The sequence below is a fragment of the Priceomyces carsonii genome (assembly GCF_900007245.1).
Source record: "Priceomyces carsonii strain CBS4050 genome assembly, scaffold: Debaryomyces_carsonii_scaffold_2, whole genome shotgun sequence".
NCBI lineage: Eukaryota > Fungi > Ascomycota > Pichiomycetes > Serinales > Debaryomycetaceae > Priceomyces > Priceomyces carsonii.
In genome coordinates this window covers 304,388-327,691 of record NW_026946675.1, presented here as the reverse complement: position 1 = coordinate 327,691, position 23,304 = coordinate 304,388, and the positions used below count along the sequence as shown (strand labels likewise).

Below are 23,304 nucleotides of genomic sequence, written 5' to 3'. Positions count from 1 at the left end.
AATTGAGTAAATCTATGAACAATTGACTTGCTCGTCAAAAGAGAAGTCAGTTGGATCTAAATCTAATGAATATTTTAAGCAGTAGTGTTATCGTTTTCAACAAAATCACTTATTTCTTTGTTACCGCTAACGATTTGTTGAGTTTTGTTCAGAATATCGATAAAGCTCTCAAACTCAGTGTAAGGTATATTCTCCCTATTACAATACTTTATCAAATCCTTCCCGTGCTTTGCAAATAACAAATTAGTCTCCTTTGCAGCCGACAAATCAGAGACGCCATCACCACAGTAAAACAATAACGGCGCAGTTGTAACATCATACCCATTTCTGACGAGGTAATCTTTAATAGACTTAGATTTATCGTGACCGAAGCCAGATTCTGGGTGTTTATAGACTATCTTCCATTTCCCTGTGGCCTCGTCGACTTCAACACTATTGCTGATAATCTCAATATTTGATACGGCTTCATCACCAACAAGCTTGCTCAATAAAGCGAATATTATTGGCTTCATTCCTGAGCTGACAACAACGACAGGTATGTTCTTCTTCTCACACCAATGATAAAATTCCTTGAAGCCAGGGTCTAGCTTGATATTCTTCAATAAGAAATCAATACATTCGGGGAATGGAGTATTAATTGAATCTAGCATTTCAACAAAGCCCTCTCTGAAGGTCATTTTGCCATCTAAGATATCATCGTTTACCTCCAATCTTCTTTTCCTTCCAAAGCCGAGATTCTCTGTGAGGTAGTCATTTGAATCCTGCAACGTAACAGTACCATCCCAGTCGGTAAATACAATCGCAGGTGGAGTGCTCATATTTTGAAAGATTACAAGTATAGCTGACGCTAGAATAGTGCTGCTGGCATCTTTATATTTATCTTCGTCACTACGACGACAGCATGTCGTTGATGTCGTACGGAAGGCCGCCAAGGAGGAGGCAAGGTTATGAGCACGTGTTAATCGTGTCTCAAAATTGATAGTACATAGCAAGTAAACGGCTTCAGTATGTAAAAATCTACACCACAGAGTTTTATATTGCATAGAGTTTAAATTTCGTTTGCTTCTGGTATATTTAACCATATCACTAAAAGGTTTAGGCTAAATTTGATAGAGTTTGATAGATTTTAAACCATTTCTGAGACTACTTACCTTGGTTTTTTTATAAAAATAATCATAATAGTTTGATTAACTCCGACAGCCGAATCATGTTTGAAAATTTAAAAGCGTTTATAACGCATGGGAAGCAGGCAAATGATATCAAAAAGCCACTGGTTAGTGAAAGAACTTATGGGAAAGGAGATGAAGTCTATTCGGATCATAGTAAAAACGCAGCTCAAGCTTTGTCTAACTTGCCATCCGAATCAATGAGTGAGATTACAAATGCCCTAGATGACGAAAAATACTACAATGCTTCCAACGAAAAGAGTAACACCGAACATACGAAGGCTAATAATGCTAATATTGATAAAAGCAATAGATACGAAGAAGCAGCTTCCCACATCGTTGAACAGGAAAAGATACAGCGGAAAAAGTCTCTTAATTTTCCAAATTTAGAAAGGTATCAAATAATGGAGCAGATGGGCGAAGGGGCTTTCTCTGTGGTTTATAAAGCAACACATTTACCAACTGGCCAAGCCGTTGCTATAAAAATTTTAAGAAAATTTCAGATGGACGATGCTCAGAGACAGTCAGTATTAAAAGAAGCGACTATTATGAGGCAATTGAATCATCCTAATATTGTAAAATTTATCGAGTTTATTGATCTGGAGCATTACTACTACATCGTTCAAGAGATAGCGGTTGGAGGGGAAGTATTCACAGCGATAGTAAAATATACCTATTTTTCGGAGGATTTATCCAGGCACGTAATTAGACAAGTCGCTGAAGCAGTAAGATACTTGCATGAAGAAGTTGGAATAGTTCATCGAGACATCAAACCAGAAAACTTATTGTATACACCTATAGATTTTAAACCTTCAATGAACCCTATTGCAAAACTTAGGAAGTCCGATGATCCAAATACCAAAAGGGATGAAGGTGAGTTTATACCAGGTATTGGAAGTGGTGGTATAGGAAAAGTTCAACTTGCAGACTTCGGGTTATCAAAGCAAGTTTGGGAGCACAATACAAAGACACCTTGTGGGACTGTGGGTTATACGGCGCCTGAAATTGTCCGCGATGAAAGATATTCGAAAGAGGTTGACATGTGGGCCATAGGATGTGTCCTATATACCTTGTTATGTGGCTTTCCACCTTTTTATGATGAAAGCATCGAAACTTTGACGGAAAAGGTTGCTAGAGGTGAATATACGTTCTTGAGTCCTTGGTGGGATGAAATTTCTCAAGGAGCTAAGCATTGCGTTTCCAAACTATTAACCGTTGATCCTGGGAGGAGGTACACTATAGATGACTTGCTAAATGATCCTTGGCTCTTGAATGAGGGTCGTAAGACTTTCCGCCACCCAGTTAAGACTTCTAACAGTAAACAGCATCCTATTCAAAGCATTAACAAAAAGTTTTCAACTAATAAAGAGTTGTATTCTCCTGCTGCTGTTGCGTTGAGGGATGCTTTTGACGTTACCACAGCTGTCCATAGAATGGGAGAGGAGGCTGCATTATCATCTAGAGTTGGCATTAAACCCATAGATGAGCTAGTCGAAGAAGATGAAGGTGATTTCGGAGATCAGGATGGTGAGAGAAATTCTTCCGTTACGACTCGTATGACTCAGAATGGGGACACTTCCAGGAAAATTAAACATCAAAGACAGGTTAATTTGTTTGACTTGAATTTGGGTGGTGCTTCCATATTAGAAAGAAGAAAACATAAACCAGTCCCTGTCAGGAGTCTGTGAGTTCCCATTTGAATAGTCTTTTTAAGTTTATTCGAGTTACAAGAAAGAATAATTTGATAAGGCCTACTCGCTTGAGTGAATTAGGGGAATAAACATTTTATAAGAATAAACGTAGATATATACATCAGCATTGCTATATATTTATATCTAGATATCTACATACACATGAGTAAACTTTTTTCTTTTTATCTATCTATCTTTATGCAGTAATCGCTGATTTATACTAGTGATAAATTGAGTATTTTTTCGCATATTGATTTTGATATTAGTAACGATTAGATATCGTAAGCAACTTGATATTTATGACATACTTTTCTAATGAAGGAAAACGAAAAGTTTGGAGTTGGTTTACAATTGATCCATTTTGATGTACCATCAATACTAAAACATGCTGCTGTGCAGTTGGAAAATGGTGCAGCCAAAGGATCAAAGCGGCGAAAGATCGATAGGAACTCGAACGGACTAGTCATCGGAGATTTGCACTATACTGATTTTAACGAAAGTATAAGAAACAAAGATGAAGACAAGACTTTCTCGAAGTTCGAATGGGTTGTCATTGCCAATAGGCAGTTAAGACTCAAATCAGAATCACCCATCCTAATAGGTGATTTTTCTAATAAATTCCAAGATTTAAATGGGACTTCAGCGTCTACGTGGCAGCTACAAACAGAAGAGATCAAGGTCAGTATTGATTCAGATGACCAGTTAATTTTAATTAAAAGTAAAACTAACTCAAAGCTTAAGTCACTGCTTTTACTCTCAATCAATATTGCTTCGTATGATAAGAAGCTTAAATCTGTTTTAAGAAATGAGTTATCTATTATTAATCTGCCTGCTCCCAAGAGAAACTTTAATACATTATCGTTTGACCTGCCCTTACTTACAATCATTTTCGATGCTCAAGCGAATGAAGTAGATATTGCCATTGATTTTAATATACGCTTAAAATCAGGAGTTTTCAACTTTTTTCCTTCGGATTTGATAAGTAAAATTTCATCAATTGTGTTGAGTAAAAGCCAAGAAATGGGATCTAAGCTATGGTCTTTTGACACGGATTATAACTTGAATGAACCTATATCGCCTAGATTATTCTATAATGTTATTTCACATCAAACTTCGAAGATACCGAAAGTTGAGAAGCACTTTGATATTCCTGAGCTCAACACCAACCTTTTAAAGTTTCAGAGAAAGTCTGTAAATTGGTTTTTGGAGAAAGAAGGAGTTGCATACGATTGGGAAACCAGTAGATGTATTGAAGTTCCACTTGTTGATCATGACACAATTGAAGGCATCACAAAGTACCTTCAAGATCGGAACTGTGATCAAGAAGGTTTGGATCACATAGATTATAAGCTTCTTTCGGTTTTAAACAGGTTTTGCTTTGGCTGGCTGCGGTTCCTTATAGAAAATGAGATTTACTTTTTTAACAAATATTCAGGAAACATTTTAAAACGGATTACTGCTTACGAATATTTTTTGTTTTATCATGACCAGCAGAACGCTGAACTTTATCCCAAACATTTGCCAGCACAGGGTCTCTTAGCTGAGGAAATGGGATTAGGAAAAACCGTTGAGGTCACTACTGCTATTTTAATGAATCAGAGACCAATTGACGAAATCAATGAGCCTGTAAAATTGAAACTCCTGCCATATGGCGATGTGAAGATCGTAATTAAAGCTAGGACCACACTTATAATAGCACCAGATTCTATATTAAAACAATGGGTAGAAGAAATTTCTACGTTAGCACCTTCATTAACCGTAACCATTTATGGCGGTGTTGGGAACTACCCTAAACTTCAGAACAACGCAACTTTGGTGGCCGAGTATCTACGAAGCTTTGATGTTGTTTTTACGACTTACTCCACAATTTCAAAAGAATTAGATTATGCATTGTATTCATCTAAAGTCAAACCAACTAGGACGGCAACTAAACGCAAGTATACTTATACGGATGATCAGTATGACATACAGGGAATATCTCATCGTGACCCCAATAACAATAATGAGAAAAGTTTAGAGGATGCTTTGAAGGAATATAGGTACCTCTTCCAGCTTAGTCTATCCAATAAGAGATCAAAAATGAAAAATCTGGATTCTTCCGAGAATAAATCAGACATTGATTATGAAAAAGAACTAATGGATGAGATTCAAATGGCTGTAAATCATAATAAACTCCCCCCAATTTATTCAAATACTGACTATCAGTCACCACTCATGCTTAGTCAGTTTTGGAGGGTGGTATTGGACGAAGTACAGATGGTGTCTTCTAAGCTTTCAAGAGCTTTTCAGTCCGCAGCTTTAATTCCCAGATTTCATGCTTGGGGGGTATCTGGGACCCCAATCAAGAAAGATTTAAATGATTTGCATTCAATATTAAAATTCTTGAAAATAAGGCCCTTTGATGGTAACGCCAAATACTTTTGGAAGACTTTTACTATGCCCGATGATGGAAGCAATAAAGATTTTATAAGGTTATGGACTATTGTGGGATTACGACATACAAAAGCGATGGTGCATGATGATATCCAGCTTCCTCCCCAAAATCGTGTTCTAATGACAATTCCTTTTACTGCCGTCGAACAAGAAAATTACAACCAGACTCTTGAGGAATGCCTTGCTACTATATGTCTTGATATTAATGGAAATCCTGTCTCGGATGATTGGGAACCTTCTCCAACTGTTCTTGCATTTATGAGGAGTTGGCTAGTTCGACTTCGTCAGATTTGTTGTAATCCTCAAATTGGCAAGCTTAATATTTCTTCAAAAAAATACAAGACACGAAGTCATGGCTTTCAAGGAAGAACCGTCAACACTATACAGGAGCTCAAGACCTTAGAGAATGTCCTTGATGATATGTTGGCAAGAGCTGCTGATCAAATATCCGAGGCAGAGAGGCAACTAATTCAACTCTACATTGATGTTGGCCAATTTGAAGAATATATTTTAGAGCCTAAACGAGCATTAGAATTTTTAGAAATGGGCGTCATACAAACTCAGAGAATAATTCATAGATTAGACTTAAATGTGGAATCTCTCAAGAGAGGTTACCAGAAATACAAAATTGAGAAAAATATTGCTGTAAATGATGAAGATCAAGATGACGAGGTTAATGAGGAGTCAACGCTAAAATTTCAAGAGGATGCTGTAATGCGAACATACGAAGAGAAGATAAAAACTACAAAACTAAGGATCAGGGCATGGAACATTTTATTACATAAATTTTATTTTTTAATTGCATCAGGATATTTCCAACTCTATGATAGTGAATATCAAGACAAAATAAGGCGACTTGGGACCATGGAAGCTCCTTTAAGTGTTGCTTTGTTGGAATTTAAAGACAAAAGTGTACAATATAAGTCTGATGAAATTTCAACATTAATAAACGGGATTCCTCATCACGATCTTAATTTCAAAGAACTTAACTATTTGAAAGAATTTGAACCTGATTCTATTAGAAATGAAGAGGAAAGAAGAATTTCACAATTTATATTTTTAGAGCTGAAGTTCTATGACTTGGCTGAAAAAGCGAGGCAGAGTATACTAAAAAGCTCTATCAGGAACGTTGAGAAAGTAGTATATTCAAGAATCACTTCCAAAAGTCTCTACTGTCTGTCTGAACTACAAGATAATGGCTCAACATTGCTACCCAAGAGTTCAAAGTCCTTTTTTAATGCTTTACCAATTATCGACATAGATCCAACGAGGGACCTTGGTATATCTATGAGGGCTAGAATAACTGTTGATAAAATAGACAAGCTCATTATGCAGTTAAATGAACAAGCTAGAGTCATAAATTCTTGGATGACCGAATTAGTTAGCATACTTTGCAAGCCTCTCGTGACACACGACAAAAATCCAGATGGTGAAGAATACGAGGATTCAATTAGGGATCAAGATAAAGTATCCTGTTATCTTCATGTGCTTGTTCAGTCTTTGACTGAGAGATCTGAATACGTGTTAGGAGGTGGAGCATCTGTGAAGATTGTGAGTGTAAAGAAACAGCAAGAGCATGATATGGAACTAGAACTACAAAAAATCAATGATGCCATGTTTCTAAATAATCTTCAGGAAAAGAGGAAGGTATCGAGGCCATCAGTTAAAACATCACTCAACGAGGCGCTCTCTGATCTTAGGTCAATTGATGCAGATCTCCGGGATGAGGAATTTTTAGATAGTGAATTGCTAAAACTCCAATTAAACTTAATAGAATCCTTAAGTAAGAAGCTTAGAATCGTTTTCGAGAACCAGAAAGTTTCTCAGGTGTTACTACAGAAGGAGATATCGCAAAATTGCAATGCCGTATTTAATGCCCGTATTGACTACTTTAAACAGTTGCAGCAAATATCTGATAGTGTGAAGCCTCAGTCCTATGCTTTAAATCAAGACAATTTGAATCTTCATGAAATAGATCTCTATTTCAGAAATTTCACTAGTTCTTGCATGACGATAAAGAGCTCAATTGATAAAGCAATCGCAAAGTTCCGTTATCTCAAGTCTTTAGTTAAGCCTGAAAAAAGTGATGATAATGATGATAGTCTCACTTGCATAATATGTCGCTCAATGATAACCATTGGGTCTTTAACACAATGTGGACATAAATATTGTAAGGAATGTTTGGAGCAGTGGCTAAGAAACAATAGAACTTGTCCAATGTGCAAGTCATCAATTAGCATGAACTCTGTCTATAATTTTACTCATCATAAACCGAACCTAAAAATGAACCAAGTTGAAGAAAAAAAGAGTGGAGATAAGGCTAATAGTAACTTATATTCTATATATCGACCAGTTGAAAGGAATATTGTTGATGACATTCAAAAGGTGCGATTGAAAAATTCTTACAGTTCTAAGGTTGATTTAATCGTCAAGCAAGTTTTATACTTGAAAGAAAAGGATCCGACTGTTCAAATTGTGATATTCAGCCAATGGCAAGATCTTTTGTATATATTAGGAACTGCATTTAAAACAGTGAATATTTCGTACTTGGGTTCATATGGAACACTAACACCAGAAGTTGGTGGTGGGAGACGTCGCTCAAAATATGAAAGTGTGGAAGAGTTTAAGGATACGAAGAGAGGAATAACTTGTTTCTTGTTAAATGCGAAGGCTCAGGCTAGCGGGTTGACCTTGATAAATGCTACCCACATTTTCCTTTGCGAGCCATTAGTAAATACGTCCTTAGAACTACAAGCTATATCAAGAATTCACCGAATCGGTCAGACAAAAGAAACAACTGTTTGGATGTTTGCGATAGAAAACACAGTGGAAGAAAGTATTGTTCTAATGTCGACTAACAAAAGGTTGCAATATCTAGATCAAAACTTTGAAGGCCAAAAAAACAAAGGATTTCGAGGCCCAGGAGGATCAGTTTTAAGATCTGAGGGTAGGAGTCTCAGCAAAGCTGAGTCTATAGCCCTTATGAATAGTGGAGGCATAGATACGCTAATAAACAAAGGAAATGGTGAAGGAGAAACAGTAACTAATGCAGATTTGTGGAACGCTTTTTTTTCTACGACATCCGTCATGCCTTCTCCCATAGGCGAATCTAACTCTTAAGGAATAGTATATAAGATAGTATATAAGAACTTGCATAAACAATAATTTTTTCCTATTTAAAAACATAAAAAAGAAGTGTCATCATAACCGCTGTAAACTTTTCCCCCATCACTAAGTTCAGAGCAAATATTAAGAGCAACATCGTCTGTTATGTTGAGCTTCTGAGCAATCAATTGACAAGGAACGCCTTCTGGCATTGTACCGGAATATTCTTTGAGTACATCATAGACTTTGTCACTCATCGATTTTGGTAACTCCATGCCATTAGAATCCTTCACAAATAAGTTTTCCTTCTTGTCATCTACCTTGCTTTTAGCTGTAACACCATGTGCTTTCAAGTGACACGCGATAGCGCTCAAGTTATGATATAAAATCTCATTGCTATCGACAACTGGCCTAATTGTTGCGTGCTGAATATTTTTTTTCCCATTAAACTCTTTTAAAGCCCCACATATGAAGACATATTTATTTAATTCTTTTTCATACTTTTCTGACTCTTCACTTGCACTGGTAGATTGTTCATCGACCCATTTTCGCACATCGATAGTACCCGTGCCATCCTCCACACTAATGATAACAGCGGAAGTGTTGTTGTCGACCTTACGAACAACGCCAATAAAAGAGATGAAGTTAAGCTCAACATTATGGATCTTAAATTCGCCATCTGGAACAGGCTGCGTTGCTTCATTTATTTGTTTAATAGTGACAGGAGTGAGACTAGATCTAAGTTGTTGCTTTTGGGATCCATTTACTTCAGAATTGAAGCCACCTCCTCCATCCATATCTTGTGGGTTCTGGAATCCCCCATCCCCATACGCACCGTAGTTACCAAACTCAGACATTAATTATTCAATTTGTATATGTTATACAGAATCCTATTCTAGATAAGATGTGATTAAATGAATACGCGTTTGAAAATATTCTTATGTTTTGTGACATGTTAATTCAAAAGCTAGACTACTAACAGTATTTGAAAAAAATAGATCTTGGAGCTCGCATTACGTCCCCACAAGAGGCACTTCATGAGTATAGTTTTTTGATTTCAAATTAGCTACTTCTAATTTAATTGATACTATCAGCTAACTTTTGGAATCTATCCATTTTGACTTTGCTGAAGTTCATATAAATGAAATGAACTCAAATATTGATCCAACGATCACTGAACTGGATCTTTTTCAGACGGACTTAGGACAGGAAGAAAGGTCTCTGGATGAAATTCATGGAAGGAATCTACAAGAGCATCATGAAGTGCATTCTGATGATCGATCTGTTGCAAGAGTATTTGGATTAAATGAATATGTGACTAGTCCGAATCCATTGCAACCAGGGAGTCAAAATGAAAATTCGACAGCAGCTGCTGCGCTTAATATTATTCAATTAAGTAATTACAATGGCGAAGAGAGTGCAAGTACTATAAATCACGAAGATTTTGAGCGATTTGCTAATAGCCCCTACGATGATTTTTCAGGTCTTGGTGAGATTAAACGTAATTTAAGAACCAAGCCTTCTGCAGCAATCTCTCAGGTCAAACTCGTTCAATATAATCCTATTGAGAAAACGAAAAGACTCGGAAGACCACGAAAGCACATGACAAAGAGCCTACCTTCTCCCGAAAATTCCTCTTCACAGAATTATAATGAGTCAATTATATCTAAATTCAGGTTTGATACCCTCCCAGTTGAAGGACCAGGTTCGCGTGGTGGTAGAAGAGGTGTACGTCCCGGTCCTAGAGGCAGAATTGGAATTGGTAGCTTGAGGCAGCGACAACATCAATCAACTTTGAGCTTCAACAACACTTCTAGTAATTCAAATTTGGGGTTGAAAATACAAAAGCATGATTCAAATGAATTTGAACTTCAGAAGCTGTGCGCCTCTGTCCAATGTGATGTGGAACTGACCTTAAATGAGAGCAAGAAAGAAAGGAATTTGGATACAAAAGAGAAGAAAAATTCGAGAATAAAAGGGTCTTCCACAAGGAAGAATTCTCGCTTTCTTAAACTCACTCCGATAAGTCGAACAACAATTTTGAGAAATCGGAGCTGCATTAAAGGTAATGAGGTTGAACCAGTAATTGGCTTAAATTTTGACTTATATGACGATAATGTTTTAAAAGCGGAACAAAATTTAACTGCAACATCTGAAAGTTTAGCTTTGGGGTTTCCTGTAACTGTAGCCCCGTATGCTAGTGATATTTTGAAGATAATAAGTTTTTTATACAAATTCAAAGATATTGTATTGCTTGATAAAGTCGGCCCACAAAATATAGAGAGCGGCTTGAGCCTCCCTTTTAAAAGTCAAGCTATCATATTAAACACGTCAGCCAGCATGCCAGCTGTTGAGATTAAGGATTATGACTCCAATTATGTGTCTTCAGAAATGGATTTATTATTCAATCGTCTAATGCTGTTAATATTAAATCAAGAAAAAATTTCCTCCATTTCAAACTCAATTTTGCAATTGAGGCTGTTGATACCACAACTTGGTTTACCTTCTGAGTGGCGGAGCTCTAAATCTAATCCATTTAATTCAACTGAATTTGAAAAAGAAGGCTTGCGTGGAATTAATGATCCAACTGACAGACTAATAATGTTGCGAGTGCTAGTGGATTGGTCTCTAATTACCTCGGATGATGTACGTAAACATATAAATGAATATTTGGTTAACCAAAACTCATATGGTGAAACTTCTTACGTAGCTAGATCTGTCTTAAAAGGCTTGAAAGGCGTTGAAGATACTAGCGAAGAATTGAAAAACAAGAAATTAAAAAGTGTACCAAACGACGACCAACCTACAGTTGGTCCAACTTCAAATCCTCTTGATCATAATCTGCGTCTAAGACTAGAGGAATTGTTTGCTGGTGATTGTGGCTTTCATATTGGTAGATTCTATTTAGCTCGGATGGCCGATTCAGCTAGTGGTGGCCTCGATTCATCGAAAATAATGAAAGAGGCACTAAAGGTGCATCAAAATAGTGGAGGTTCCTCTTTGTTCAAGTTGTATGTACTTGATGTACATGAAATGTTGGTAACCTCATTGACAACTTATGGGGTCGAGTTTGATGAAGAAGGTGAAGAATTGCCTGCTCGAAATTTAACAGGTGAACATTGGTATGAAGTTGCGAACAATATCGAAAGTCTCGGAGCTTTTGTTCATTATCTCTCCCTACGTCTTGGTATTAAGAGTTCAGAAGAACCAATCAATGTTATCAGTAGAGCTTCTACCATTTACAAGCCTGTATTAAGCCTACTTAATTACCTTTCTTTTGTTTTAGAGGTGATGCAGAAATATGACAGTCACACAAAAGATCTTAATTTACATTCAATATCACAACTAGATTATGGCTAAAGAGATAAGGAGTGCTCCATGACGAAAGCTTTTTCTTCAAGGTATAAATATTACCTACAATGCTACAAAGATAAAGAACTGATAACTATTATGAGTAATGTTCTTGATGTTGACTGAATGGTATTCTCTAGTGACTCATTACTTTGTTGATCTAGCGATAGCTCCAGGTGCAAATTAATAATAGATTGCTAGCAAAATCATTCAATCTAGATCATACTTGTAACGTTTTGTATAGGGTTGAATATTGGTTGGGTTCATAATACATAGACGATTTTTCTTAAAACCGCGTTGATCCCAATAAAATATCTATCTTCTCTTTCAATACGTCCTCATTCTCTATGAAATATTCGGATCTCCTAACGAGTTCTTCATCATAGCTGTCATCACTTTTTAAAGCCTTTAATGTGGTCAGCTGGTTCTCGACCCACCTTTCTATGAATTTAGCAGGATCCTCGCTCAATTCTTTATAGAACTTTTCTCTTCTATTTGCATTTTGTAAAGCAACAATTCCCAAAGAAATACGATTATTTATTTTTTGTATCGTGTTATCTGACCTTGTTAATTCCTCGAAAGTGGATTTATTAAATTCCAATAAGTCTTTTTGAATTTCGGAAACAGAAGGGGGTAACTCGACCGGAATATCTATGACTACTTCACCCAAAGTTGAAGACTTTCTCGTATTTACTTTGTATGGAATAATAATTGGTTCCCTAGGTTTAAAATGAGGTTGCAATAATTTGTAAAGATCTGAAAATTTAAAGGAAGATACCCCTAAAAGTTTATGCAAAATCTCATCACATTCAACAGTCGAGAGTTCATCATCATGAGCTCCTTGGTTTATATCGTTTAACGCAGATGCAGAGGAGACAGCCGGTATGTTCGTGAAAGAGCTTTGCTTCTTTAATAAGGACTTGTACAAGGAATACTGCCATATGGAAAAAATAATCTCCTGCAGAGTCGCTTCTTGCTTGCCTACAAATTGAGCAAGTACATCACTTATTCTTAAAATGTTTCCCTGGGCTTTTACCATCAAAGCAATTTTTACGTCAATGTCAAAAATACCCTCCCGCTTAATATCCAATCCGTCAAAATCAGATTGTCTACCATTTTGAGCTGGACCAGTAGCTTGATCTCTCCATTCGATGAGATTATTTGAGGCACCATTTAATTCAGGATAATCATCATTCGGAATTATGTCCACAGAGATGCCTGAGAGTAATGAGTTAAATTTTAAGGATGGTTTATCAATGTCCTTTTTATTAGTATTTAAAAAACGACCTTCTACTCTCAATGTCCATGAGCCTTCAGATGAAGCGAGATCTGGAAGTGAGTGACCTTGCTCTTTTAAAAGTTGTTTTTGCCAAGGTTGATTTTCACAAGTATTATAAACAAACACCCTCAAAATACCAGTTTCTCGTTTAAAGTTTGAGGGCTGAATTGCCTTTTGTTGTATTGCCTGAAAATCTAACGCTTTTTTAGAGACTAAAAGATCAATTTTACGCTCAGCGTCCTTAAGTCTCTTATACAAGTTCAAATTTGGTACCTTATCGTATAAACTGCTGGGTATTATTGTATCCGTCGGAGTATATGATACTGTTGGGGTTGCGGAAGGGTTTGGCCTACCTCTATTTGGGGGAGCGTGTCCCTTTGCACCTTGCATATGATTGATCGACTGGTTAGGTAAAGGAGGCATTGTGTAGATAGATAAAGAAACTTTAAAATTATAGCTTTAAGTTCATTATTTGTTTTCGTCGAGAAAGAATGTCGCAAAAATGTTTATTGATGTCTGAAAATGTCATTCAAATTACAAAACGTTACGTATCGATAAATAGAAGAGATATATATAGCTAATATGTTAATACCTGATGGCCGATCTGTAAAGGAGATGCAGCTGCGTGCCAATAAAATCAGAAGGCGTAAGGTATTTCTTCGCACATCGGAGGATAGTGGACATGAGGGTGCTGGAAGACGGCATATCTTGAGTCAGGCATCTTACCTTAAAAGAACAAAGATGCATGAAATGAAAAAGAAGAGAGATGTATTGAAGAGAATAAACTATAGTCACTTATTGACTGTACTCATTCTACCGTTGATAGCGTTTACTTACTTGCTGTACTTTTCAGAACAAATTTTACCAAGCAACATCAAGACTATTATCTTTTCATGCATATATTATAATTTGACTATGCTAGCGTTCAGTGCCGGTTACCATAAGTACTTCTGTCATAACACATTTCGTACTAAATACCTGATTCTTCAAATATACTTTGCTATGCTAGGATCTAGTGTGGGTTTAGGTTCAATCCGTGTTTGGGCATCATTACATAGAGCCCATCATCAATTCACAGACGAAACTGAGAGAGATCCATATCTGATTAAAAGAGGTTTTACATGGGCTCATTGGGGATGGCTTTTCCAAAAGCCTAAATCATTAAGATTTTATGATTCATTTATAGAACAAGAATTCCCAAAAAACCAGAAACAAAAGTTGAAATTGACGCAGAAAGACATTGACTTACGGGAAGATTTCAATTCCGTTGATCTTGATGTAGAGGATGGTGACTTTTTTGATAACACCGGATTAGAAACACATGATATAGTATTATTGCAAGAGAGGTTTTACCTCCTTTCATTCGTATTCACAGCTTTGTTAATGCCCGCGGTTGTATCGCGATATATTTGCAATGATACGTTCTTGAATGGTGTGCTATACCCCGGTATTATTCGAATGTTTTGCTGTCAGCAATCCTTGCTAAGTACTGAATCAATATGTCACCTGAAAAATGTGTTATCTTTTCCCAGCCAGCCATTTAATGATAAAAATTCTTCACAAAACTGCAACAATCCACTCATATCTTTATTGACATATGGCCAGTCACACCAAAACTACCATCACGAATTTCCGCATGATTACCGCTCAACATACTCAATATTTGCATTTGATCCCACAAAGTGGTTTATTTCAGCTTTGGGTCTAATAGGAGCAGTCGATGAAATAAGTAAAACACCTATAGAGTTGATTTTACAATTGAAAGTGCAGCAGCAGCAGCACGTTCTTAATAGACTCAAAACTCAGTTAAATTGGGGAACACCTATTTCGAAGCTTCCGCTAATTTCGCTAGCTGAATTCAAAAAAATAAGCGCTTCTGCAGCTCATACGGATCGAATCTATATTATTATTCAAAATATCATTCATGATATCACTCCTTTTATGTACCAGCACCCTGGTGGAATTCAACTCCTTCGAGCCTCGAATAGAAAGGATGCTACCAAGGCATTTTATGGAGGAGTTTATGGGCATCTGACGGCTGCAATTAATTTACTAGCAACTATGAGAATAGGTATACTTCACGACGGTAATGAAGAGGAGGTTTGGAGAAGAGTGGCGAGAGAAGAAAGAGAGGTTGAAGAGCCTGGACTGGGACGACAAGATGGACTGTATAGAACAGCTGAGGCTGCTTAATGTTAAATTAATTGTATTTTTGGTAGCTTTTGTAAAATTTCTGAAGAACAAAGAAAATAATACTGTACTTCAATTACTGAAACACTGCGATCAATTTTTTGAGTAAATTACTGAGTAGTTCCCCTGTTTGGCCATGTCAACAAAAAGAGAAGCGTTTCAAGTAAAAGACTACCGTGGTGCCACTATTGAGGATCTTGATATACCTCCAGCCATCTCAATAAACCCATCAACAAATTTAAACGAAGCTCTAGAAATTTCTTACGAACATGAATTCACTTACCTACCAATAATTCATGAAACTAACAAAAGATTGCTAGGTGTTTTGAACATAGACAATTTAAGAAAAAAGCCTCAACTAGTGCACGATAGCTCTCTTGAACCGTTAGCAAAAAATTTTATGATTTGGTTTAGTCAGAAAGCTCGTAGGACCTACGAGAAAGACCACACAGATCTAGTCCAGTCGAGAAGAACACCTTTGAATACAAAGATAATAAAACCAAGGCCTTCTAACGGCAAAGCTTTCCAAATGTTGACACCGTTTTCTCCTCTTGAAGATTTAGAAAGTTTTTTTCAAAAAGGTTATTATTTTGCTATTATTACAAATGATGATGGTACTTTCGTCTATGGAGTTGCTACTCCTGAAGATTTGGCTAAATTTGAGAAGTCTAGACCAAAGTTGTAACTACAAACTTCCTTTGACTTTCAAAAAAACACTTTTAACATAAATACATAAGGTTACAAGCATTTAAGGAATGCAAATTCAATACAAATAAATCATCACTTTTCATTTATTACCATCTGAGCTCGTGGTTCTATGTAATTCAGTTTCTCTACTTTGGTTTAGCAAACTTCCCCAGCTTTCTAGAGTAAGCAGAATTTGTCAGTGGCAATACGTTGTTTGATCTGGCGTTCTCTGCCAATAATCGTTCGACTTTATCTCCATGTTTTACAGGCTTTTTATGACCATTAATGGGATCTTCCTTGAAAGCGTAGCTTATAGATATTTTTGAATTCATTAACATTATTCCATTCATCCTTTTTATAACCTCGTCACTGACTTTAAAGTCATTATAAGTAAGAAAACCGTAACCTTTCGACTCACCGGTATCAGAGTCTTTCACAATAGAAGGAGGTACGATCAACTTTCCAAATTTTGAAAAAGTCTCTGCGAGAAACTGATCATCTATTAAAGGGTTCAAGTTCTTAATGAAAAGTTTTGCCCCCACATCGACGTCATCCGTATTTTCTGATAACGAAACTGAATTTACAGCCAGCTGATTTTTATGAGGATCTGCCCTCTTAATTCTTAACGTTCTGCCGAAGACCCTTATTCCTCTAAGAACATTTAGGGCATATTCAGCGTCTCTAACATTTTTGAATTCTACAAAGCCATAACCTTGGTGCGTTTTTAGAATTTTATCCTTTGGCAAATTTAGTGATTTGATTGGAGCAACCTGAATCAACAACTCGTACAATAAAAGCTCATTGACTTGAGAATCTAGATTTCCAAAGTACAATGATGCATTTATATTTCTATCGGTATTCACGGGGCGCCGGAATACACTTTCCATTAGAGTCACAGCTTTCAGCAATACTTCATGAAATATTTTTATTTTCTTCATATATATGTATCGTGCGAAACCCGAATTGCAAAAGTAAAAATGCTTGAGTTCTCTAGCTGATGTTTCTATGTAAATGAATTTAGCTCGTTTCCTTTGAAGAGGACTCTTCGGGAACGTCGTCCGATGTGTTATCATCAGAGGTAATTTCAGAACTTAACTTTGATATCTCTGCTTTAGATTGAACTACCGATTCTGTATCAATGTCTGAAACGGATTCGGACTCTGATCCTTCTGAATCTGAATCTGAATCTGAATCTGAAGCTGCTTTGGATTCGGATCCAGATTTTAGAGTATGAGTGTCATCTAGGCGGCCCTTTGTATCTTCAGATGCTATCGCATTATCAATTTGATACGCTTCATCTTCCCCTAGGGTATCATCTTTCAAGCATTCTTCATTTAAAGTAATATAAAATGTTGGATACTCTATAATAATTTTGTTCTTTAATGCATCAATAATCTTAGAATCTCTGCTTAAGGAAATAAAAGTCCTCGGGTCTCTAGTATTGACCACGTTTTCCAAATAGAAATGAAGCGACCGTTTCTCTATTGCACTCTCGGGCTCCGTTCTGTTTATAATGTTCAAAGGGACTGCGTCTTTTAACGATAAGGTCTCTTTCAACCTATAGCTTATGAATCTACAAATTTCTTCTTTATTAGAGCCCAATAACACCCATTCGATAGTCCAAATGTAGGTGCCCAGCCTTTTATCATAGCCAGATTTATTTGATGTAGATCTTGACATTCCACTTGGAACTTGAATAATCAAAGTATTTTGCCTCTTAAAGTTTACTAGAGGATTATTAGGATAAGCTCGATAGACTGCTGCAATCATTGTATCATTTTTTTCATTACTTAGAGGTCCTTTGGATCTCTTATTATTTAATAGACTATACTTCGCAATTGGTTGTCTTTTGAAGACATTCTTAGCGTTAGCTTTCACATCATTTTTCCCCAATTGTATTTTTCTACTGACATCTAGCAAGAAGTTGTAGTCCCTATTTATCGTCACAGAGTCCCGTGAAAGATTTGATTTTGAAATAAACTTGGTTTGATCTATCTGACCACTGCATTCAGTTTGCCGCTTATGCCTTCTTACACATTCCATAGAGCAAGTTTTGATACCACATGCTGGACAGGTATATCTTCTATTGTTGATAAGGCATACTGAACATAAATTATTGTCGGTATCCATTGAAAACAAGATCTCTTTCACTACTTGCAGCTTCCAAAAGGTAGCCTCATTTTAAGATGAGCATCAATAAAGTTCTCATATATCCAAGCAAAAAAGATGTGATATGCGTAATTCTCAGAATACGATATTGCATTGATTTTTCCATCGAAGCAGCATTGAACTATAGATGCCAGAAAGTCACATTCAAATAAAATTGTGATGATTTCATTAGTAAGTAGTGGCTCGAGCCATTGTGGCCTTCTGATCTCAGTCAGACTTGTATCCTCTGCTACAAGAAAGGCATCTGACAAGATATCTGTTCAATTGTTAAAAGATCATTCATCTCTAGGTTCAAGAGGAGAAATCATCAAGGTAAGACCTGCTTTCATGAGAAACTACCTCCACAAAAACAATGGGGCTTGTTACATAACGAAGGACTTGGGTCCACGTATTCCTGTAGTCGAAAAGCGGACAAATACAACTACTTTTATTGAACCCGAGAAGGAGCAAATCATGGAGAAAAATGATAAAGACGAGCCAGTTGCGAGAAACGCAATGTCACTAGATGAGTTATCTACCTTATTTAATAATATGAGGAGTTCTAAACGCTCGAAGCTGACGGCACCTGTAGTTTCAAAAGAGCAACAATTTGAAACAAGTGGCGATGAACTTTTATATACTTCGTCAGAGTTAAGGCAAGCTATCCCAAGAAAGCTCACATTATCCTTGAACAAGGCAGAACAAGGTCCAATAAATAAGAGTTTTCTTTCTAGTTGGGTTTATAACATGTCTGGAATAGGTATTCCTTTGAAGAACTTTAAAATTTTCCCTAAGGGCTCTGATGAGCAAGTCAGTGAAATTCATGAGCCTGGAGAGTATGTCTGGGTGTTCGAAACTCCAGGTGAATCAGAGACTTTTAGCGTTAGTCTTTTGATTGAATAGGAGTGTTTGCTTTTAAAACTGTAAATAGAGTGTACTTCCAATATATATATATATTAGAGAGTGCGAAAACTTCATTTTTACTTAACACCCCACGTAAAACTTTAGGACAAATATCTAGAGTAGTGATCTCCATTTAAGATGCCTTCAAATTTGCGATACAGCGCAGCAAGTTCATCAACGATTCATAAACGACCCTCGCTTTCTCCTATTAAGAAAGCTCAGAGAGATTTAAAAAGAAGTTTGCCATCGCAAACAAAGTACCTGCAAAATTTGAAGAAAAGAAATAATAAGAAGTCACAATTACCATCAAAAACTTCAAATGGAGAAGGAAAACTATCAGTTACAGATTACGATGTAGAATTTGATTACCAGTTATCAAAAAATGAAGATTTAGAAGTTGCAATTGATACTATAGTTGATAATCAATGGTCTGAGAGTACTTCTTTGCATTCTCGCTATCACACTAAAGATGAAATAAGAAGCGCAAATTCAATGGAGGAATTAGTATTCCTGCTTAAGGGCCTTTCGATGATCAAAAAGGCAGAGATTATGAAATTTAGGAGCCAAATACCCGAAGGGCTAGTCACCATAAATCAACTCTATGCTATTTACGAACGTCAAGGTAATACCTTCGTCGATAGAAATTTAGAAGTCAAAATACGACAGGGGAAAATGAAAAAGTTTATTATCACTAATGCTGCCCCAGTTATCCTGAGGTCGTTTCATAGCCAAGGAAGAATCACTTACGGGCATGAGAATGTTGAAGTTGTAGTGAAATCTGAAGTATACTTGGACTCTATAGATAAAATTATTGCGTACTTGGAAAGACAAGAAAAGGAAGAGCTGCTTTCTACAGCAGAAAAACATAAATTTATAATGCAAAGGCTGGGCCTTAAAAACTTTAAAAACTTCTTAATTGAGAATCCTCTGGAGCTTTTTATTAACAAAAGTAATGCGATTAGTTCTCAAGAATTATCTTCATTAGTATCTTTAGGCTACGTTACACTTACATCTAATCATTTGAATGAGATAGAAGCTCATCAATATGCTATATCCTACCCCAACTGTGGTACATTTTTAAAATTAGTCAATGCTGGTAGATCCTGGTTGGTGAAAACACTAACTAAATCTAAGTATTCGGAAAATTTAGAAGATCAAATATTTAGCAAATGGGAAGGTACTACAGGAAGTGGTGATAATAAGTTGAATAATTTTAAGAAACCCTTCTATGGGTACGATTTAAATTGGATTTTAGCAGACGCATTAGGTGCAGGAATAATTGAGGTATTCAATACACCTGTTGGAAGAGGTTGGCGATTGACTGGAAAGGTATAGCTACCTCTATCGTAAATATTAGTTAAAAGTGTAATGATTGAAAAACCCTTTTCACATCCTTACTCTCTGCTTCTTTTGTTGTTTCTTCTGCTTCTTCTCCAAGGCCTTTTTCTCTAATTTAATACGCTCAGCTGCTGGAAGGCTCCTAAGCTTATCCCTTTCTTCTCTTGAGGCCTTTGCTTTTTCAGATGCAAGCCTTTCTTCTTCAAGCTGCTGCTCTGCTTTCTTAAGCTTTTCAATTTCATTTTCTCTTGTTTTAACGACTTTCTTCAAGGTACCGTTCAGAATTGTGATGTCCTTCGAAGCTAATTTATCAACTAGCAGCAAAAGAGCTTCAATTAAGTCCAGAACTTGCTTCAATTTTTCAGAATCAGAGACAACTTTAAGGGAAAATATAATTCTCCTTCTAGGAGAAAAACCAGAAGTTGTGGACGGTTTCTCTGTCGATTGATCAGTCAATGCAAGGAATTTTATGTAAGATGCACTTTCTAATGTCAAAGCTCTCTTCAATTTTCCTGTCAAAATTTTCTCTTGTAATTCGGTTGCCTCACTCATAAATACAAATGATTCTGGGATCGTTGCTGAATCCGCAGTTCTCGTTAAAGACAAAAAATAATTGTTTTTTCTTTGAACATTCATGCCAAGCTTTGAAACTATAGCACAGATAAAGTTATCATATATAGCAGCATTAGACGGAACAATAGTAATTTCAACATTATCCTCAGGTGACTGAACAGATTCTGTGAAGTAAGACATGACGTACTCAATTATCCAAACAAAAAGATTATGCCTAGGAACTAACTTAAATCTTAATGTAACATTAGCGATATTCAACCTTCCTGTAGCATAAGAGGTGTAGTTTTCAGGGCTGTCCTTGATGTATAGTTCATCTTTTGTGACACCATACTGGTAGAAGTTCTTTTCAAATTCATCACGTAATGAATTCAAAAATTTAGTTACAAGATGTTTGTTGTAATAGTCACCAACCTTATAAAGAATAGCGAAAAGCACAATTGTCGAGGATGTAATAATCTCAATCTTCCAGTCCATTAAAGATGCCCTCTCCATTAGTGTCATATCTTTCAATTCATCCACTGAATACTTCGAGTATGGCTTTTTCTCACTTCCTTATAGTTAGTATCGAGAAGAAAACAACATCGATAATTCAATCGTACTTACATTATTTCACCTAAAGCACAGGTGGCCAAAATAAGACCAGTTACGATTTCTTGAAGCATTTCAACCTAATTACTCGTACTTTATGAATTAGTCACTATTCTACGAATATTTCTCGACAATTTTATGTCAACCTTTTTCAGTACTCAATTTGCTTTTGTGCTACTTTCATCTACCAAAAACAAAGAATTTAATAGTTACTGTACAAAATTATATACTCATATGCTAATCCTTTCTCTTTTTGAAAGACGGCATGCTTTGTGTTTCTTCCGATCTCTCTTCATAGTTTTGTAAGCCCTCGTGAATGGCATTCTTAACCAAATCTCTTAATGCTTCTTCAGGATCTTCACTGTTAATAACCTCCTGTAATTTTTGTTGTCTTTCTTCTCTAGTCATTAAATCGTCCGTTTCTTGCTCTTCATTCTCCACGGAATATCTTATATTGTAGTCTCCGTGACTACCAGAAAAAGGCAATGATGGAATTGGTGATGTCCATTCGATCTGCTCTTTAGTAGGAGTTAAGGTATGGTCAAGCAGACGTAAATAATCCACTAACTCAGGAAATTCCTCTTCTTGTTCAATATATCGGATGGCTGTGAGCCCGTCATTGTTTTTCATCTTGAAGCTGGCATTTAAATTTTCAATCATGTACTTTGCAGTCTCAACATCCTCAACGTGATGCAATGGAGTATCCCCTTCGTTATCCTGAATATTTATGTCTCCTCCTCTTTCGACAAGAAGTTTGAGGAGCTTTAGGTGTCCATATGAAGCAGCAGCATGTATTGGAGTGTAACCATTCGGGTCCTTTGAATTTGGGGTGAAATTTCCAGATTCCAAATAGTCCGTGACTATTTTAATTTGATTGTCAGCTGTAGCAATCCAGATATTGGACACCATGACTTACGAGTTATTATAAATCAATCGGTACTGATACTTGTGCCTCAGGCAAGTTTGGTATGCTTGTATCTCTAAAGTGAAAAATAATTAGGCATCTCAATCCTTTACACAGAACTAGAACTCGTTTCGACCCTAAAATTTAATTATATTTCCATTAGTGAAAAAATTATGTCGAAACCAGGTGATGTTATAGGTTTAGGAGATGAAATACCCACATCGCCTTCAGAGAAACTAAAAGGATTTGAATGGTGGAGGCGCTCTATGCAATATAGAACAGGACTTGGACTAACAGACGAAGAGAAAAAGCAATTCGAGCATGATTATAAGGTCAAGTATTTACCTCGTCAATGTGCCGATTGCATAACTAATAGAGACTGGATGCTCAAATTCTCTCCAACTGTAATCTTTATGGTTGATCATATCAACAAGTTGGGAGGAAACATTGATAAGTCCAAAATTGCTTGTGATGTATGCAGCGAAACGAAGGGAGGAGGATTCCATCCTGAAATGGGGATTTTATTATGCGCCAATTGGATTAGGAATAAGTGGCAACTAGAGGATATCTTGGCCCATGAGTTGGTACATGCGTATGATCATCTTAAGTTTAAGGTTGATGTATCAGATTTGAGACATCATGCGTGCACGGAAATTAGGGCATCAATGTTGAGTGGAGAATGTAGATTGTTCAATGAGATTAAGAAAACAGGGTTAGGAAACTTTGGGGGTAAATTTCAAGAGTGTATTAAAAGAAGGGCAATTCTTTCAGTTTCTGCCAATCCAGCTTGTAAGAATGAAGAGGAGGCTAAAAAAGCTGTTAACTCTGTTTGGCAGTCCTGCTTCAATGACACAAGGCCCTTTGAGCGGGTATATAGATAAATTTTGTACGGCTAGAACTATAAGTAAGCTTGTAAATAGTAATTAAATTCTATTCCCGGAAATACGC

At 36.5% G+C, this 23,304-nt stretch overlaps 15 protein-coding genes across 15 annotated transcripts; 8 read left to right on the top strand and 7 right to left on the bottom strand.

Moving 5' to 3' along the window:
* Positions 1-74: 74 nt before the first annotated feature.
* On the bottom strand, positions 75-818 carry PRCAT00001621001 (putative phosphoric monoester hydrolase; the record flags this gene model as incomplete). Its single annotated transcript, XM_062951426.1, has 1 exon — positions 75-818. One exon carries the CDS (start codon positions 816-818, stop codon positions 75-77), a length of 744 nt encoding a protein of 247 aa, XP_062808430.1.
* A 389-nt stretch (positions 819-1,207) lies between these two features.
* RCK2 (serine/threonine protein kinase) lies at positions 1,208-2,854 on the top strand (the record flags this gene model as incomplete). Its single annotated transcript, XM_062951425.1, has 1 exon — positions 1,208-2,854. One exon carries the CDS (start codon positions 1,208-1,210, stop codon positions 2,852-2,854), a length of 1,647 nt encoding a protein of 548 aa, XP_062808429.1.
* Positions 2,855-3,172: 318 nt separating this feature from the next.
* Positions 3,173-8,410, top strand: PRCAT00001619001 (uncharacterized protein; the record flags this gene model as incomplete). The annotated part of the gene is made up of 1 exon (XM_062951424.1): positions 3,173-8,410. One exon carries the CDS (start codon positions 3,173-3,175, stop codon positions 8,408-8,410), a length of 5,238 nt encoding a protein of 1,745 aa, XP_062808428.1.
* Positions 8,411-8,466: 56 nt separating this feature from the next.
* On the bottom strand, positions 8,467-9,252 carry RFA2 (Rfa2p; the record flags this gene model as incomplete). Its single annotated transcript, XM_062951423.1, has 1 exon — positions 8,467-9,252. The coding sequence occupies one exon, from the start codon at positions 9,250-9,252 to the stop codon at positions 8,467-8,469; it is 786 nt and encodes a 261-aa protein (XP_062808427.1).
* A 289-nt stretch (positions 9,253-9,541) lies between these two features.
* PRCAT00001617001 (uncharacterized protein) lies at positions 9,542-11,755 on the top strand (the record flags this gene model as incomplete). Its single annotated transcript, XM_062951422.1, has 1 exon — positions 9,542-11,755. The coding sequence occupies one exon, from the start codon at positions 9,542-9,544 to the stop codon at positions 11,753-11,755; it is 2,214 nt and encodes a 737-aa protein (XP_062808426.1).
* A 277-nt stretch (positions 11,756-12,032) lies between these two features.
* On the bottom strand, positions 12,033-13,448 carry PRCAT00001616001 (uncharacterized protein; the record flags this gene model as incomplete). Its single annotated transcript, XM_062951420.1, has 1 exon — positions 12,033-13,448. The coding sequence occupies one exon, from the start codon at positions 13,446-13,448 to the stop codon at positions 12,033-12,035; it is 1,416 nt and encodes a 471-aa protein (XP_062808425.1).
* Positions 13,449-13,607: 159 nt separating this feature from the next.
* On the top strand, positions 13,608-15,218 carry OLE2 (Ole2p; the record flags this gene model as incomplete). Its single annotated transcript, XM_062951419.1, has 1 exon — positions 13,608-15,218. One exon carries the CDS (start codon positions 13,608-13,610, stop codon positions 15,216-15,218), a length of 1,611 nt encoding a protein of 536 aa, XP_062808424.1.
* A 133-nt stretch (positions 15,219-15,351) lies between these two features.
* Positions 15,352-15,900, top strand: PRCAT00001614001 (uncharacterized protein; the record flags this gene model as incomplete). Its single annotated transcript, XM_062951418.1, has 1 exon — positions 15,352-15,900. One exon carries the CDS (start codon positions 15,352-15,354, stop codon positions 15,898-15,900), a length of 549 nt encoding a protein of 182 aa, XP_062808423.1.
* A 148-nt stretch (positions 15,901-16,048) lies between these two features.
* Positions 16,049-16,840, bottom strand: PRCAT00001613001 (U2 snRNP complex subunit; the record flags this gene model as incomplete). The annotated part of the gene is made up of 1 exon (XM_062951417.1): positions 16,049-16,840. The coding sequence occupies one exon, from the start codon at positions 16,838-16,840 to the stop codon at positions 16,049-16,051; it is 792 nt and encodes a 263-aa protein (XP_062808422.1).
* Positions 16,841-16,919: 79 nt separating this feature from the next.
* PRCAT00001612001 (uncharacterized protein) lies at positions 16,920-18,032 on the bottom strand (the record flags this gene model as incomplete). Its single annotated transcript, XM_062951416.1, has 1 exon — positions 16,920-18,032. The coding sequence occupies one exon, from the start codon at positions 18,030-18,032 to the stop codon at positions 16,920-16,922; it is 1,113 nt and encodes a 370-aa protein (XP_062808421.1).
* A 198-nt stretch (positions 18,033-18,230) lies between these two features.
* On the top strand, positions 18,231-18,953 carry PRCAT00001611001 (mitochondrial 54S ribosomal protein MRPL50; the record flags this gene model as incomplete). The annotated part of the gene is made up of 1 exon (XM_062951415.1): positions 18,231-18,953. One exon carries the CDS (start codon positions 18,231-18,233, stop codon positions 18,951-18,953), a length of 723 nt encoding a protein of 240 aa, XP_062808420.1.
* A 138-nt stretch (positions 18,954-19,091) lies between these two features.
* PRCAT00001610001 (uncharacterized protein) lies at positions 19,092-20,288 on the top strand (the record flags this gene model as incomplete). Its single annotated transcript, XM_062951414.1, has 1 exon — positions 19,092-20,288. The coding sequence occupies one exon, from the start codon at positions 19,092-19,094 to the stop codon at positions 20,286-20,288; it is 1,197 nt and encodes a 398-aa protein (XP_062808419.1).
* Positions 20,289-20,339: 51 nt separating this feature from the next.
* Positions 20,340-21,365, bottom strand: PRCAT00001609001 (uncharacterized protein; the record flags this gene model as incomplete). Its single annotated transcript, XM_062951413.1, has 1 exon — positions 20,340-21,365. One exon carries the CDS (start codon positions 21,363-21,365, stop codon positions 20,340-20,342), a length of 1,026 nt encoding a protein of 341 aa, XP_062808418.1.
* Positions 21,366-21,689: 324 nt separating this feature from the next.
* Positions 21,690-22,361, bottom strand: PRCAT00001608001 (uncharacterized protein; the record flags this gene model as incomplete). Its single annotated transcript, XM_062951412.1, has 1 exon — positions 21,690-22,361. The coding sequence occupies one exon, from the start codon at positions 22,359-22,361 to the stop codon at positions 21,690-21,692; it is 672 nt and encodes a 223-aa protein (XP_062808417.1).
* Positions 22,362-22,529: 168 nt separating this feature from the next.
* On the top strand, positions 22,530-23,237 carry PRCAT00001607001 (putative metalloprotease; the record flags this gene model as incomplete). Its single annotated transcript, XM_062951411.1, has 1 exon — positions 22,530-23,237. The coding sequence occupies one exon, from the start codon at positions 22,530-22,532 to the stop codon at positions 23,235-23,237; it is 708 nt and encodes a 235-aa protein (XP_062808416.1).
* Positions 23,238-23,304: the final 67 nt, after the last annotated feature.